This window comes from Neopelma chrysocephalum, unplaced genomic scaffold (genome assembly GCF_003984885.1).
Source record: "Neopelma chrysocephalum unplaced genomic scaffold, ASM398488v2 Primary Assembly neopelma1_336b, whole genome shotgun sequence".
NCBI classification, from domain to species: domain Eukaryota; kingdom Metazoa; phylum Chordata; class Aves; order Passeriformes; family Pipridae; genus Neopelma; species Neopelma chrysocephalum.
In genome coordinates, this window is record NW_020898000.1 from 349776 (window position 1) to 365335 (window position 15560).

The 15560-nt window shown below is 48.0% G+C and overlaps 1 protein-coding gene across 3 annotated transcripts in view; it reads left to right on the forward strand.

Annotated features, from left to right (window-relative positions):
- Positions 1–15560, forward strand: part of LOC113978511 (vascular endothelial growth factor receptor kdr-like) — a 131225-nt gene that overhangs the window by 93574 nt on the left and 22091 nt on the right. The window contains exons 15-24 of one of the 3 annotated variants that reach the window (XM_027705501.1): positions 1871–1996; positions 2101–2207; positions 3411–3546; positions 4798–4902; positions 7153–7269; positions 10588–10676; positions 11912–12077; positions 12629–12726; positions 13626–13748; positions 13855–13966. In XM_027705501.1, coding sequence (XP_027561302.1) covers positions 1871–1996; positions 2101–2207; positions 3411–3546; positions 4798–4902; positions 7153–7269; positions 10588–10676; positions 11912–12077; positions 12629–12726; positions 13626–13748; positions 13855–13966 — 1179 coding nt within the window. The remainder of the gene's footprint in view (positions 1–1870; positions 1997–2100; positions 2208–3410; positions 3547–4797; positions 4903–7152; positions 7270–10587; positions 10677–11911; positions 12078–12628; positions 12727–13625; positions 13749–13854; positions 13967–15560) is intronic. The other 2 variants (XM_027705502.1, XM_027705503.1) reach the window with 2 other exon arrangements.

Here is a 15560-nt window from a genome sequence, read left to right on the forward strand (position 1 = left end):
TGCTGCATCTCCACATTGGCCTTGGAGGTCAAGGAAAGCGGTTGCATCCCAAGGGCTGCCCATGGATGCTCCTGTGTGCAGAGCCTGGCAGCCTGCACATAACACAGCATTGGTAAATCAGGGAGCGCTGCTGCTCAGCCTGGGGAGACAACACTTGGGTACAAAACAGAGATACACAGTGTACCTGCTCGTCAGGTGGGTCTGACAACCCCAGGCTGGGCTGTCAGATGTCCCGAGCAGGATATACTGCAGCAGAGTGTGGGCAGTCACCTCCCAGAGGTGAGGTGCATATGCCCCCTCCTTGATCTCCCCCAGCACAGGAAGGGGGATGTGCTCCCAGCTCAGCTGGTCCAGAACTGGACAGGTACAGTGCCACCACGGGCTCCCTCACCTGAGCCTGGAGCTCCTTCTCAGCTCTGTCACAGAATCATAGAATATCCTGAGTTGGAGGGGACCCATCAGGATCATTGAGTCCAACTCCAGGCCCTGCACAGACATCCCAACAATCCCACCCTGTCCCTCAGAGCGTTGTCCAAACCCTCCTGGAGCTCTGGCAGCCTTGGGGCTGTGCCCACTGCCCTGGGGAGCCTGGGCAGTGCCCAACCACCCTCTGGGGGAAGGACCTTTTCCTGAAATCCAACCTGAGCCTGCCCTGACACAGCTCCAGCCATTCCCTCAGTCCTGTCCCTGGTCCCACAGAGCAGAGATCAGAGTCTCTTTCCTGCCCGTCATGAGGGTGTTGAAGATCCCAGTGAGGTCTCCTCTCAGTCTCCTCCAGCTGAACACACCAAGTGCCCTCAGCTGCTCATGTGGCCCCTCCAGACCCTTCCCCATCCTTGTGGCCTCCTTTGAGTCCTCTCTAAGGGCTTCATGTCCTTTTACATTGTAGTGCCCAAAACTGCCCCCAGAACTCGAGGTGAGGCTGCCTCACTGCAGAGCAGAGCATGTCCTGAGATCTCCCATAAATCATGGAGGATCCCATGTCAGTAGCTGGTCGTGTGACTTTAATTTTGCATCCTGGACTAGGTAGGAAATCTAGAATCATCCATAATTCAGATCAGAATGTTCTGAGAGAAACTCTTCATAGCTACTGAAATTTTATAAATAATTCTAGAGGGACAAGCTTGTAACTCATCCAACCAATGGAAACATAAATAAAATATTTGGAAAAAACACCTCAGGGTAAATATTTCAGCACTGTGCATGGCAAGTTCTGTGCAGTGCTCTTGTTAACAACAACGGGATTCACAGGCAGAACACCCAGAAATTCAAAATGTCCTTCCCTTTTGGATTCAAAGCCTGACCCATTTCCCTATTTCTGCTCCAATCGTATCCTTAATGAAACAGATGAGCTCTCAATGTAATGCCACAAATCAGCCCCTGGCTGCCGGTGAGTCCAGGATTGCTCCACATAGTGATTTTTCCAGGGATGGACATAACCTGATTTCCATGTTCCATGTGTTAGAAGTCCATCACTTTCCACAGCTTCCAAGATGTCAGCTTTCTCCAGTAGTTCCACCGAGTTCCCTTTTTCCCCAATGTTTCTTATTGCTATCAGACAACCTGTCCTCCCATCCCTTCACTAACTTCCAGAGAAGTTTTCTCAGGCTCTGTCCACTCTAAATTAACAGCCACATTTGCTCTTGGTTAAATGACCCCCAAGAAATTTATATAGATGTTGACAAGAAAAAAATGTCAGAGAGAGGTTGTTGCCAGACCAGAATGAGGAACGCAGGGTTAAAATGCCTCCAAACACCAGCACGTGCCAGACCTGGATGGATGGGAGCTGTCTTTCAGTTCTCTGGCTCCTAAAAGCACTTGCAGGCAGGTAGGTTACTGTGCCAATATTAACCAAAATCCCTTACAACAGGAATTTCCATGGAAAATAACACCCTGGTCATTGAGAGGGTGAAGAAGGACGACGAGGGGCTCTACGAGTGCCGGGCGTCCAACGAGCTAGGCCAGGACAGCACGTCGGCCTTCATCAAAATACAAGGTGAGGCCCAGCCTGAGGGAAGTACAGATGTTCTGTGGGGCTGAGGAGAACTGTTCTTCAGTCATGGACTGTGTTTATCATGTGGTTGTATATTTAACCTGCAGGCTCTGAGGAGAAATCCAACATCGAAGTGATCATTTTAGTGTGCACTGGGCTGGCTGCCACTCTCTTCTGGCTCCTCCTCACCCTCTTCATCAGGAAACTGAGAAAAGTAAGAGCTCCCACATTGCACACAGTCTGGGATCAGACTCAAGTTAATGTGTAACATCAGAGTTCAGGGCTGAATGTTTGGGACAGATAGTAGAAAACTGGGCAAAATGTCCCTATAAAATTCAGTCCAAGGTTTCTGCTGGCAGTCCGTTGACTTCTCCAGACATCCCTTGCACTTGTGAGGTTTCTACCCACTCCTGTGGTACCATAAAATCAGGCAACTCCCTCTTCATGAGTCAAACTGGCCTGTGAGATTAAGAAACAAAAAACCAATCCTATACGTTCTAAAATGAGGGCTTGACTTCAGCACTTGTTTCTGAAACACAGATATTAAAGGAGGCCCTGTTTCAAGAAAGATCCTGGAAATGCGCTCAAACCACACAGCTTATTTGGTCTGCCAGTCTTGCTCTTCTTTCACCTCCCTTTTGTGACTCAGGAAAGTAAACTTGCAGTAAAGTTCCAAGGAATTTAGGTCTGTTTTTCCTAAACCAAACAGCAAACAGTGAGGCAAGCACAGCTCTCTCTTCTAAATCTCACCAAGCTACAGTCCCAGTGCTGATCTCCAACATTTGAGTAAGATTCCCCCTCCTATTGCAAATACAGTGATTAAATTCACGTTCTCCTCCTTGACCTCAGTTTAACTGAGCTGTGGACGATGCTGAATTTCCTGTTATATTTTACCCCCATACCAGTCCCCTCGCAGGAGCCATCCAAGCGGAATTTCTCTCTTTGCAGCATCAGAAGTAGCACATTCCACCAGCTTTGCACCCGTTTTAAATTGTAATAAGCAATAGCCACGAAGTGGGTAACCATGGAGAATCAAGACTGCAAAACAAAATATATAAACTATAAAAATGGCAAAATACTCTCTAGTGCACCAGGAAGAGCAACTCCTGGAGTTCCCATGGAAAAGCACTGATTTCCTTTCACTGAGACAGGTAGAAGTCAGCAATAGATTTTGTGTCCTCAGAGTGTTTACCAGCATCAATCAGTGACTCTTCCCAACAGCCATGAGTGGCAGGCACACATAAACATTTATGGAAAGTAAGGAGAGGCAGGAGGCTGGAGTGATGGTTCAGAATAAATTGGAGAGCTAAGTCTGGAGTGCAGGGAACTCCCCAGACATCCCTCAGCCTCCACAGCTCTCTCCTATCAGAGTCGCAGGGTAAACACTGTGAATAATTTCTGCACCCCCTGTTTGTAGCCTGATGCCACAGATATTAAGACAGGATACCTGTCCATTATCATGGATCCGGAGGAGATGCCTCTTGACGAGCAGTGCGACCGCCTTCCCTACGACAGCAGCAAGTGGGAGTTCCCAAGGGACAGGCTGAGGCTGGGTGAGTGCTTTGGGGCTTTTCTTGGAGAAGGAGGATTCCTAACACTGCTCAGTTCCAGTGGATCTGTTGTATAACCCAGGAGCAGCCTATCCTTTAGTGCCAAGGTACTACATCCTTGGATCAAGGGTCACAGAGCTCAGGATCGTCCTTAATGGAGGGTGGAGCAAGGGATGTGGTAAGGAAAGGAAAGATGTTGACTATGTCAAAATAGCTGGCACCTCTTTTTCTGCCTTGGAAAAGTGAAGCCAAACTATCGACAGAGAAGAAAGGTACCTCCAGGTACTGTCCCTGCCAAAAGTATGGTTTCATTCCCATAGAGGAAAAGGGGAAGAGAAGTCAATCCAAAAGGTCACAGTCTTTCAGTGAATTTTATTTTGAAGAAACCTATCAATTCATCAAATAATCAATTCCTTATTGACCATCTGAACTTGGCTTTGAGTTGTAAAGAGCTAGCATGAAAAAATGAACCAATTTTCTTCTACCAGCTCAGCTCACTGGCTGATGGAGCAGGGAAATGTAAAAAGCAGGTTGTGTTTGTATAGCTAAACAGTAACATCTGTGTGCTCTGAGGAGTGTGGGGAATATATCTGTATTTGTGTGTGCTCTTGGGGCTTCAGCTGGAAAACATGGAAGAAGGAGATAGACAAAAATCACAAAAGCTGAGATGATGGTGGGACACAGAGTCAGACTATCCATGATGCCCAGTGCACTCTGCTGCACCGGGGGTCAGAGCCCTCAGAGCACACCAGGTAACACAGGCATGACAATTCAAATGGAAGAGAACATAAAATATAATCTTAAATTCTATTTAGTAAAGCTTTGCCCTCAAATCAGTGTCAATAACTGAAGGGTTAAAGGGCTGTGACTACCTGAGTGCCTCAGCTGGCTCTCTCCATGATTCCTGAGAGATCAGGGGTCCACAATCCACCCAAACTCTGACTTTCTTGGGCTTCAGGACAGCCCTAGGTAATGTTTTTACCCTCCAGGCATGTGTATGTATCAGCCTTGCCTTCAGCTGAGTGCAGATTGATTTATTCTCCTCTGTTCTATCCCGTCCTGTATCGCATCAAAGCCATATGGATATAAATCCCCCCCGTATATCCATATGCTGCAATATGTGATCCAGCTTCTGTGCCTGTCGGGCTGTGTGTTGTGCCTGGGATCTCTTGCACAGCTCAGGTTGCATGTTCCCCTCCCTCCTGATCCAGACTGTCGGTCCCCTGGGCTCACTCTTGACTCTTGCTCCTCTAGGTAAAACACTGGGTCATGGTGCTTTTGGGAAGGTGGTGGAGGCGTCTGCTTTTGGCATTGATAAATCTTCAACCTGCAAAACAGTTGCCGTAAAAATGCTCAAAGGTACATCCATCCCTCTGAGACCCCCCCCAGACTCCTCGGGGGACCTGCGGGCAATGAGGTTTCCAGTTCTCAGCTCCCCAGCTCATTGTGTTCAGGAGGGAGTGGGTTTCCATGTGGGAGCAATTAGTCATCCTGCAGTGCTGGGACGTGGAGGAAATGACAGGCGGGCTCCGTGCTGCGCTGCTGATTGAGGCTGGGATTCCTAGAGGAGGGAAACAGCAGCTTCCAGGTCTGGGGGGTTAGGAGGGAAACAGCTTACGGAGAGTAATTACATGAGATAGGCTGAAATTGGATCTGAGCTGCCATCACAGCCCTTCCAGATGTAGAACAGTTCAAGGGGTTGGAAGAAAAGCGATGCCAAGGGAGTGAATTAGAGACATCTTGCTTGCAATTATTGAAATTAAGGAAAGCTTTTACCCTTCGGTGGCGGGAAGGAGGAACCTGGGGCCTGTTCTTCCATATTGTATTTACACACAAAGCTCTGCAGACAGCATGGGAATAAATGCACATGGCCTGCTTGGGTCAGGGTCTTTAACTGCTCACTGAGGGTGTTTCCCAAGGTCCAATCCATGCTCACCGGGTGGCTGCTCCTGGCCCACACTGCTCCATCACTGCTGCATGACACTACTAACCCCTGCAACAGCACTGCTGCCACAGGATTTGGCTTCTGTGTCCAGCTGCCTCTCCTGATGCTCTGCTGCTTCCTGTCTCTCTGAAATTGCAAAAGCATCCATTTATCACCTGTCTGGAACTCCTTGGAATCTGGTCTCCCTTCTCTATTTTAGTCAGCAGACCTTCAGATCATCTCTCCTGATGTTGTTTCCTCTATCCCATGTCCATCTTGAAATCCCTGAAATATCCTAGAAGCCCCTGATCCAGACACATTCCCATCTCCATACAAAACTTACTGCCCTGGACAGCCCTGGGTTTTCATTCCCCTACATGCTGTGCTTCCCAGCTGATCCTCATGCCAGCTCTGCCCTGCCAGCACATATTCAGCAAACCATTTGCCAGATCCCCCATCATTTTACACCTCCCTCCCCCCAGTGGAGGCAGCTGCCTCCTGCTCTCATCTGTCCCTCCCCAACTAACATGCCCATAGTTCATCACTTTCATGAATAAAGCAGATTCTCTAGTGTCAGTCAATCCATTCAGGGGGAAAAAAGGCTCTGGAGATGTCTGCATTTCTGCAATTCCAGTGCTGTGTGTCATTTCCATGCAGTGGGCTGGTATCTGTTCTGGATTGAAAGCTAAAATTCAATGGGCAGGATTATCTGAGACACTTGTGAGGCTGCACCATTCAGATTTTGCCAGGTGTGTGTTCCACCTCCTGCCAAGGGAATTCAGGAGTGATATCACCCATGTACACACCCAGCTACAAACACTGCTGATTGGAGAAATCTTGGGCTTGGAAGAGCTCCTTCATGACACAGTTTGGGGAAAGATTTGTTTGTGGAGGATTCTGCAAACAGATAAAGAAGTTACACTTGTCACACCAAAATATCTGTTACGTAACTGTTTCCTCATATTTAAATTTTACATCATGCAAAGGCAAAACCAGAGGAAAAAGCACACAGCCCCTTCTCTTAAAATACACTATGGAATTTTTGGAGAGAAGGCAGGGAAAACAAGGCACCTGAACAACCTTCTCCTTCCCTAAAGGACAGTGTAACTGGCCATGGGCTTCAGTGAGTGTTGAGGTCATGGTTCACACACGGAGATGTCCCCCCAGCTTTGCTGAAAAGTTATTTTGGGGTTGATAAGCTCTTACAGGGCTGGGATTTAGTGGTGCTGTACATTTTGGGACACAATGTGGATTCCTCCATCCCCTGCAGTGGAGAGCTGCTCAGTACTGAGGTACTGTACCAAAGTCCTGCTGAGCTCCACAGCCACGGGAGAGATGGAGGAACACTTCCCATGGGCTGTGGGGGCTTGGAGGGCTTGGCTGGTCCTTTGCTAAGCTTGCAAAATTGAGTCCTTGCAATGGGATCTGGTTTGGGGGAAGGGACACTAACCCTCCATAACCCAAGCTCGAGAAAGGAAGAGGCACCCAAAAGATAGTGTTATCCCACTTCATAAAGGTCAGCAGACAATGAAACAGATGAATTATTATCTGTTTGAGAGTCTGAAAAGCAAAGATACTGCAAGTAACCTGGGTGGGTTTTGTTTCAAAGTATAAACAGGATCTTGCTGTGTCCTGTTCAAAATATCCTGTTGTGTAAAGATGATTTTTTTCCTGTTTATCTTAAGCAGAATGTGCAACTACTAATGAATGCAAGGCTTTAATGTCTGAACTGAAGATCCTCATCCATATAGGACATCACCTGAATGTAGTCAACCTGCTGGGAGCCTGCACCAAAGCTGGAGGTGAGCAGCCTTCAGTAAATCAGGAGCAAAGGAACACTTTTCAGATACACAGGTGTTGGGATGTGCCCAAGGTGGAGTCCAAGTCTGCAGTTAATGCAAGCACAAACATTTCCAGCTCTCTGCTCACAGGGGAGCTTCTGCTGCTGCAGAATGTGGCCTCACCTCATCAAGGCTTCTGAACATCTCCCAGCCCATGGTGTCACTTCTCTATTTTCCCTGGAAGCCTGTTTACAGAAAGGGTTATGGCCTGCAGGGAAGCAGGACACTGAATTGCAATTAGGTGCCCAATTGTTCTGACAGGCACTCCTGGTCATTTCAAAGGTTCTCCTGCCTCTCCTCCCCTGCCTTATCAGGAGGATGCACCAGGCTGAGCACTTGGCTAACTGAGGCCTCCTCCCTTCCCAGGCACTTCACCCTCTCCAGGCAAACAGGGGCAGGTTTTGCTTGGTGTGCAGGAAGGCTGGGGCAGGTCTGAGCTGGACACAACAACAGCATGGACTTGCACAGGGCTGAGCTGGCAGGACTGGCCTGACAGCACACAAAGGGTCTGTGGCAAAGTGCACTTAAGCAAAGGGCTCCATCAATCTGAGCTCTTTGTCGCTACAACATCCCTTCCCACATGACCATCCCCGTCTCTCACCATGCTTCAACTTCAGGAGCAGCAGCTCTCAAGGATGGCTCTTCACTGCTGACCCTGAACTTTCAAAACCACCCCCAAAGGACAGATTGAGGTGACCCAAGAAAAACCCCAGAGTGAAATAAATTAAGGGGAAACAGTGACAGAGATGGTGCACACATCTGTGGCCATCTGAGATTCCAAAGCTATCAATCTCCCAAAGAACATGCCCAGTCACGGGGGACAAAGAAAACCTCAGTGAGGTAGATTTGGTTGGATGCCAGGGCAGAAATCTTCCCTCTAGCAAGGTGCTCCCAGTTCCTCAGGGAGCAGTGAGCAACCAGCAGCCACAGATACTGCTGGAATCTGGGAGCCAGGGAGGGGAAACTTGCAGAAATTGTTGTAGCACTGCAGACCCCAAAAGCTTGTATGGGAGGATGGGCAGCTCCAGCTGGAGGGATTTAGGGTCCAGCCCACTTGGACAGAGCACGGTGCTAAAAACACCAAGGATGCAGGTTTGATTTCCATATGGACCATTCACTTAAGAGCTGGACTCGGTGATCCTTGTGGGTCCCTTCCAACTCAGTATTCTGTGATGAGAGGCAGGAGCCAGGAGCCTTTGCTTGGGACTGTGAGTAGAGGGGAACGCTGGTGATTCTCCTCCCCTGACAGGACAGTGAGGTGCCTCAAACGTGGCCGCAGGACCGAGGGCTCAGAAGTTCTTCACCAAAGCACCAACTCAGCCCCAGAGCTCCCCTTGCTCAGCCAGACACAGCTCAGGGACTGATCTAAGACTCTGAGAAACACCTTCTCCCAGGGGGCCCTCCGCTTCCCGTTCTCCACCCCGCTCCATCCCAGCTGCCCTCCGGGTGGGAGGTGACCCTCATTCCCTGCCAGGTGCCAGGGAAAGCCTCTGCTGCCTTTGGAGAGCAGTCCTTGGAGCAGAGGGCACGGAGGAGCCTCCAGGCAGGCACTGCTTTGTTTTTCTCTGAGCAATGCAAGTGCAGACCAAAGGAAAACAGCCCTGAGCTCTGGAGACAGGCAGTGATTGGAGTTACCATGAAAAAGCCATTGCAGAACACAGCTCTCTCTCCTTCCCTGCCAGGGTTTGTGTAACCATGGAACAGTATTCCTGGTGAATACTGATATTAAGTATGCACATATATTATTTTAACAATGTAACAAATAACAGATTTTTAACACTTTGGCGGGGTGTCTGATGTTGAGCAGTTACAACTAATGCACAGTATATGCTTCACAATGAGGAAACAAAATACGGAGAGGCCATGTCTAGGAAGCATTTCAAAAACATGAATAAATCCCTAAGTGGAGCTTCACAGCTTCTTGGAATCTGCATTTCCTCAGGGCGCCCATGAGGGACATTTGAGTTTGGGTCCTTCAGAACTGAGCAGGGCCAGATCCCACCACTGGAGCCTTGCAGAGTGGGGCACAGCGCTGGCACCGCTGGCAGCTCGGGTTTGGGGCCAGTTGTGGTTTTTCCCAGGGCTGAACATGTTCCAGCTGCAGTCAGCAGGAATTGGGGCTCCTGGACAGCCCCAGGGTGTGTGCTCAGCCCAGCAGAGCCGTGGGGCTGTGCAGGTACAGAGCCAGGCAGAAATACAGTGTCATGGGCAAACTGCTGGTTCTCATTGCAGGGATTCACCATCTCCCTGTTAATGGGACCATCTACTTCCAAAAGATGCTCTCCCTGTCTCAGAGGGATGCAGCAGCCAGGCTCTCCCAGGGTCACTGCTCCCTCCTTTCCCCCTCTGATCCTCCCCAGTCAATACTGTCCAGGCTCAGCGTGCCCAGGTCAGATATATCCAGTCAGGAATCCTGCCCAGAGCTCTCCTTCCCCAAGGCCAAGTGCAGCTCCCAGCCCTTTTCCCCCAGCCCTTTTCCTTTGAAGTTCAAGCTCCTAAGTCTGAACTACAGAACTTTCTGTGTTCTCCACAGAAAAAAGTTTCTGGACACGAAAGTTTGAGAGCTTAGGGTGGATAGTAATCCCTGTCTATACACATCCTAGTCCTGTGATTTCACCTTATCTTACATTTGGTGATTACAAAAAGCAGTGATTATGCCAAAGGTAGAGAATGCAGCTTTTCCCTCCCCTAACAGCTCACGCTGCAACATAAAAGCACTTCAAGCAGATCTTAAAAACATGCATAATTGTACAAAAGCAGCAATTGCTCTAAATCTACAGTAGTTTGCACAGAAATGAGAAAGGAAGAAACTGAGAGGACTTTCAAGGCTTCCAAAAACTTCAGACTAAGTATTTTTGCAACTTTTGATTCAGATCTGCCTATGGCCCTGCATACTTTTATTTCCGCTGATGGCATCAGCTCCACCCAAAACAAACAATTGGGAAGCCAGCAGAGAAAATGAAAACTGCTCCATGCTATGGACTGTGCACAGAGAAAACCAACCTTCACAGCATCTGAGACTGGACATTCTGTTGATCATCCTGAATTTTCCTATTTGATAAATAAGGAATAAATGCCAACATCTAAAACTAAGAATCAGCACTGTGTTCCCTTCTCTCCACATCCCTACTAATTGTGTCCTTCTGGAGTGTCACTTCTCTCCTCTGTGTCATAAGAATTCCAGTATTTACTTATTTTGAAGAGGATTTGGGAGGATAAGTTAGAATTATGTGCTTTGCAATGATTGAAAACTCATTTGATTCCCACTGTCTTTATTAGGTCCTTTAATGGTCATAGTGGAATATTGCAAATATGGAAATCTGTCCAACTATTTAAGAGGAAAACGGGGAGATTTCATTGCATGCAAGGTAAGAAAATGATACACTTCTCATAGTCCCAAGGCAGGGAATCAACAACCATGGACACAGGCTGTTTTTTTCTGCACTGGCACTGTTGGGCATTTCTGTGGGTATTTTCTCACCACATTTCAATTTGTATGAGCAAGAAAATAAAATGTTGTACTCTGCAGGGTCTCACTCCCATCCTCCTCTGAAGTAGTTGCAAATACCCAAGCACTGTAGCGCACCTAAGAGGGAGAGAGGAAATTACCCCCAGCTCAAGGAGGGCAACAAGTAGTAGTGAAAAACTGGCCTCAACTGAACTAGGAGAAGGTGAACCCTCCAAAACGTAAGCCTGGTTTGGGGATTTTTGTTTCTAGGCCCCCCCCCCCCCCCCACTAAAAGCAGCTCATCCTTCCACCATCTGCTCATTCCCATCCTCTGTTTGTCCCTTCCCCCGTGCCAGCCCGGTCTGTGCTGGATGCAGGGACCTGGATCAAGGACATGTCTGCACTAAAATTAACCAAATGGTTTGGTTTCCAACAGTTCTCTGCATCCACACAAACATCTGTGCTGGCACAGCCTGGGCTGGGACAGGGGGTGGACACAGGAGACCAGGAGTCAGTGCTGGGGAGGGAATGGCACTGCCTCCTCCTTCTGAACATACAGCATGGAAAGGGCTCTCTGATCCCAACCCTGCCCGAAACTGGAGCCTCCCAAGATTATTTTCCCGGATGAATCCATAGTTATTATTATTATTATTATTGTAGCCATTGTGTACAGGCACAGAAGTACGTGAGGTACTTTGTGTGAGTGAAGGAGATTTTCCTGGTACAGGCACTCAGAATTTCTTTCTCACCATTGTTTCCTTGATGAATTGAGGGGCTGGTTCTGTCTCCCTCCCCAGGACAGGGTGAGACAGACACATAGTGCACATCATGCACGTGCCTTGAACTGGTCTATGATGCCTTCCCAAGAAAGCAAGAGGCACAGAACTACAGTATCTCTCTGCTCACTTCTCAGTCTCCCCCAGCCAGCTCCCAGCTCACTTTTCTGGGGCAACATTGCAGTCAGTGAAATGGGAGGTTCTGTATTAGTAGGAAACCAGGCTTCCTTAGCTCTGCTCTTCAGGGAACATCACGTTCAAACATGTTTGGAGCTCGTCTGCAAGAGGACATTTTCTCCATATGCCATTCTGTTCCACAGTTTGAATCCTCAGGCATTGCATCAAGCAAAGCTACAAATGAGTTTTATGCTATTTCTAGTCCCAGGAAAACTCTGACCAAGCAGAGAAGAGTCTGGATGAGTCCAACAGTGACCTGACTGAACTGATCAAGAGGCGCCTTGAGAGCGTAGCCAGCACAGGCAGCTCTGCCAGCTCAGGATTTATTGAAGATAAGAGTTACAGCGACTCAGAAGATGATGAAGAAGGTAAACAAACCCCACCTAATCCCAAATCTTTTCTTGTAAAAGTTTCTGTTACTTGGCCAGTGCCACACACGCTGTCACACACTTTACAAGCCCTGACACAGCTTGGTTTGTTCCCGAAGTTGCAAATTCTTCCTCTTGCCTGTTCCCCACTCCAACTTTCTCACCAAAAGGGGTTGGCAGTGATGAATTGCATAGAAAAGCTGCTCCTGTTGTGTGAGAGAAGCAATAGCAATGTTTTACCAGAAGATTTGTGAGGCCACTCTCTTCCCAATCTCTTCACTCACTCTCTATAAAGTTTTCCTCACTCCTATCCCCAGGTGTTGTTTTCCCCATAGCTAAATGACATGATTAATGTGCACTAGAACTTGTTAAATCATCTGATCTTCTGCCTCTGGATCAGTGGTTCCTACCCCAGAGCTGCAGCTCCAGCAGAGATCTCTCCTACCGACACTCAGATGCAGGGCTGGGGTCACAGAGTGCCAGAGGCACCAGTGCCACCGAGGTCTGGAGCTGTTGCCCCAGTGTTTTGCCCTGTCTGTGATCTCTCCTAGATGCTGAGGATCTGTACAAGAGGCCCCTGACTTTGGAGGATCTGATTTGCTACAGCTTCCAAGTGGCCAAAGGCATGGAGTTCCTCGCCTCCCGAAAAGTGAGCTCATTCACACTTCTGTCCCAGAACCTCGAGTATCTGACATGGAGAAATCCAAACACGCTCTTGAGCCTGAGTAATCTGCTTTTTGCTCTTCTATTAAAGCCTTTGAGATCATGTTGGCTCTGGTGGTTAAGCAATAAGTAGCAGTGAAGGGGTTGGGAAGGGATATCCATCATGTTCTTGGCTGCAGGGACTGGCATCTGTAACAGGAGAGTTTGGATAGAAAGGATGAATACAGATTGTGAGACAATTCTTGGAACTGCCTCATAAATAAATGCAGAAAAGGCTTCTTGTAGAGAAAGGTCCTTCTAGTGTGATCAACAACAGCACTACTGAAAAATGAAGGGGAGTATCCAGCTATTCCTTTGGCTTGTCAGCAGTGTTGGAGCCTGTCAGCAGAGTTAGCACCTCTTTTGGATACAATAGGAAGGATGTTTGCAGCCTGTGGAACACCTTTTCTGTAAATGGAACGTAATACACATGCCATAGTGTGCACACAACTGTGGGCTTGCACTGACACAGCTCCCAGGGAGCACAGGAATCCCGAGCAGAGTCACCCCCATCTCACACACTCCTGGGCCTGCATTTGCACATGTAGCTGCAGCTGCTTTTTGACCTCTCCCAATTTTCCCAGTGAACACTTAGTTAGAAAATAGGACTCCCTTTGTCTTGTCATAACTGCGAAAGTCAGAGAATTACCTGCAATATTGGCTTGTTCCCCAAGTAATTCTCTCCTTTGCATAGGACTGAATGTTTGGGGCAGGTTCCCTCACAGATTCCCTTCTCTAACCTGCTCACGACAGCAGGTCATTTATCTCCCCATTCCCAAAGAAGCTCTCCTGCTCTCAGCTCTGGCAGGGAGCCCCTCTGATCCCCTGTGTCCTCGTTCCTTCCAGTGCATCCACCGGGATTTGGCAGCAAGGAATATCCTGCTCTCCGAGAACAACGTGGTCAAGATCTGTGACTTTGGCCTGGCCAGGGACATTTATAAAGACCCCGACTACGTACGGAAGGGAGATGTAAGTGGAAGGAGCTGGAATTGTTATCCTCAAGTTGTTGTTCCCCACGGGCTTGGGTGGATCAGTAACAGCAGCCCTGGCAACCTGTTGTGTCTTTGGTGTCCAGGCCCGGCTCCCCCTCAAATGGATGGCTCCAGAGGCTATTTTTGACAAGATTTACACAACGCAGAGTGACGTGTGGTCCTTTGGAGTGCTGCTCTGGGAAATATTTTCTCTAGGTAAGAATGGTTTTCCCCTAATTTATGGCTCCTATGCTAAGAAAAGCTTTTAACAAAAAGTGCTGATGTGGAGCAGCATTTCTGCTTCAGCTGGGACAAGTGCACAGTGCAAGGCAGGTGTGAAATACAGCCACTGGGCTGAGGTTAGTGAGAACTCCACCTGAAAACAGTGAACACTGGAGAGGGGGGAACAAAAATCCTAAATCCTGGACCTAACATTTGTAGCCACTGAAAGCAACAGAACCCAGAGATACAACACAAGCCCTTGCTGCTGGGAATTGAGATACTTTGACAGCAATGAAGAAGTTTCCCATCCAACCATATTTTCCTGAAGAAATCTGCTTCAGGAATCCCCACGGCCCCAAGGCTGGAGGGTCCCCCTGCTGAGGGCACAGGGGGCTGATGCTGCTCGTGGCAGCCCGTGGAACACAAGGGAGATTGCCCACATGATGTTTTATCCCAGCTTAATTATCTTCCCCACAAAATCTAAGATTTTCTAAGTAAGAAAAATCTCTTGGCAGCAGCTGCCATGAGGCTGATCCGAGAACCAGTGCTGGGCTCTGCCTGAGTCCTTCTGGCAGTGGACAGGTAGAACCACGTGCTCTCGTGCCCATATCGTTTGCAAGCCACAACATTGCTGAACAAACAGGAATAGAGTTCTTTATGTGCTACGGATTTCATCCCAGGGTGCTGTTAGAAATCTCAGCCTCACTGAGATCTGGTTCCTGTCCAGCAGATAAAGCTGTGAAACTGAGACAAGCAGCCTCACAGACAGTTGGACTTTGCTGCTCTCAGATTTGCTTGCAGAGTGGCAAGTTTTGTTTTCCTGAGGGAATTTAGGAATGTCAGCTCTGGCTTTTTAATCAGCATTTGCAGACAAAAGAAAACAAGAAGCATTGTCAGCTTAAGATGCTGGATTTTAAAGCAAACTCTGTAATCTCCTTCTATCTTTAGTTCATGGATCAGTCGAAATTAATGATCGGGCTCAAGATGCCAAGTCAAGATGCAAAGTCTGGAGCTGTTTCTGTCCTAATCTTTCTTTAGGGCTGGCTGCAAAATCACAACTTGCTTTCAGTCCAAGTCTTTCATTTGGACTCTCCTCTAGTCCATGTCAGCAAACAAAATTCACATTCAAATGGTTAAAATATGTGGCAGTTCCTGCTTTCTCCAGGGCTCAGTCCTGTTTATTTAGTGATGTTATTTTGGTGTAACACCTCTGTGGCTCTGTAACAGCATCACCTGCTGCAGGTGCTTTGAAACACCACAGAAAGGCAAAGCTCCAGAAGCACCAGCGGTGCCCCATTTTTAACAGATTGTTCAGGAAGACGCACCAGCAGAGACATATTGAGGGAACAGGCACTGGGCACCTCCAGGGAACCAAAGGAACTGAATACTAATGATGAACTGCCACTGATGAGTGGCAAGAGGCACTGCAGAAACAGGCTTTATATCATTCCCAAAGGTCCTGACAGACTTTAACAGATGTGACTTTCAGGTCATTTGGCCTGACTAATATAAATAAAAAAACAGAGTCACTGAAACTTACTTCTATTTTTATCTAGTTTCTAAAAACAATTTATCTGGTTTCTTTTAA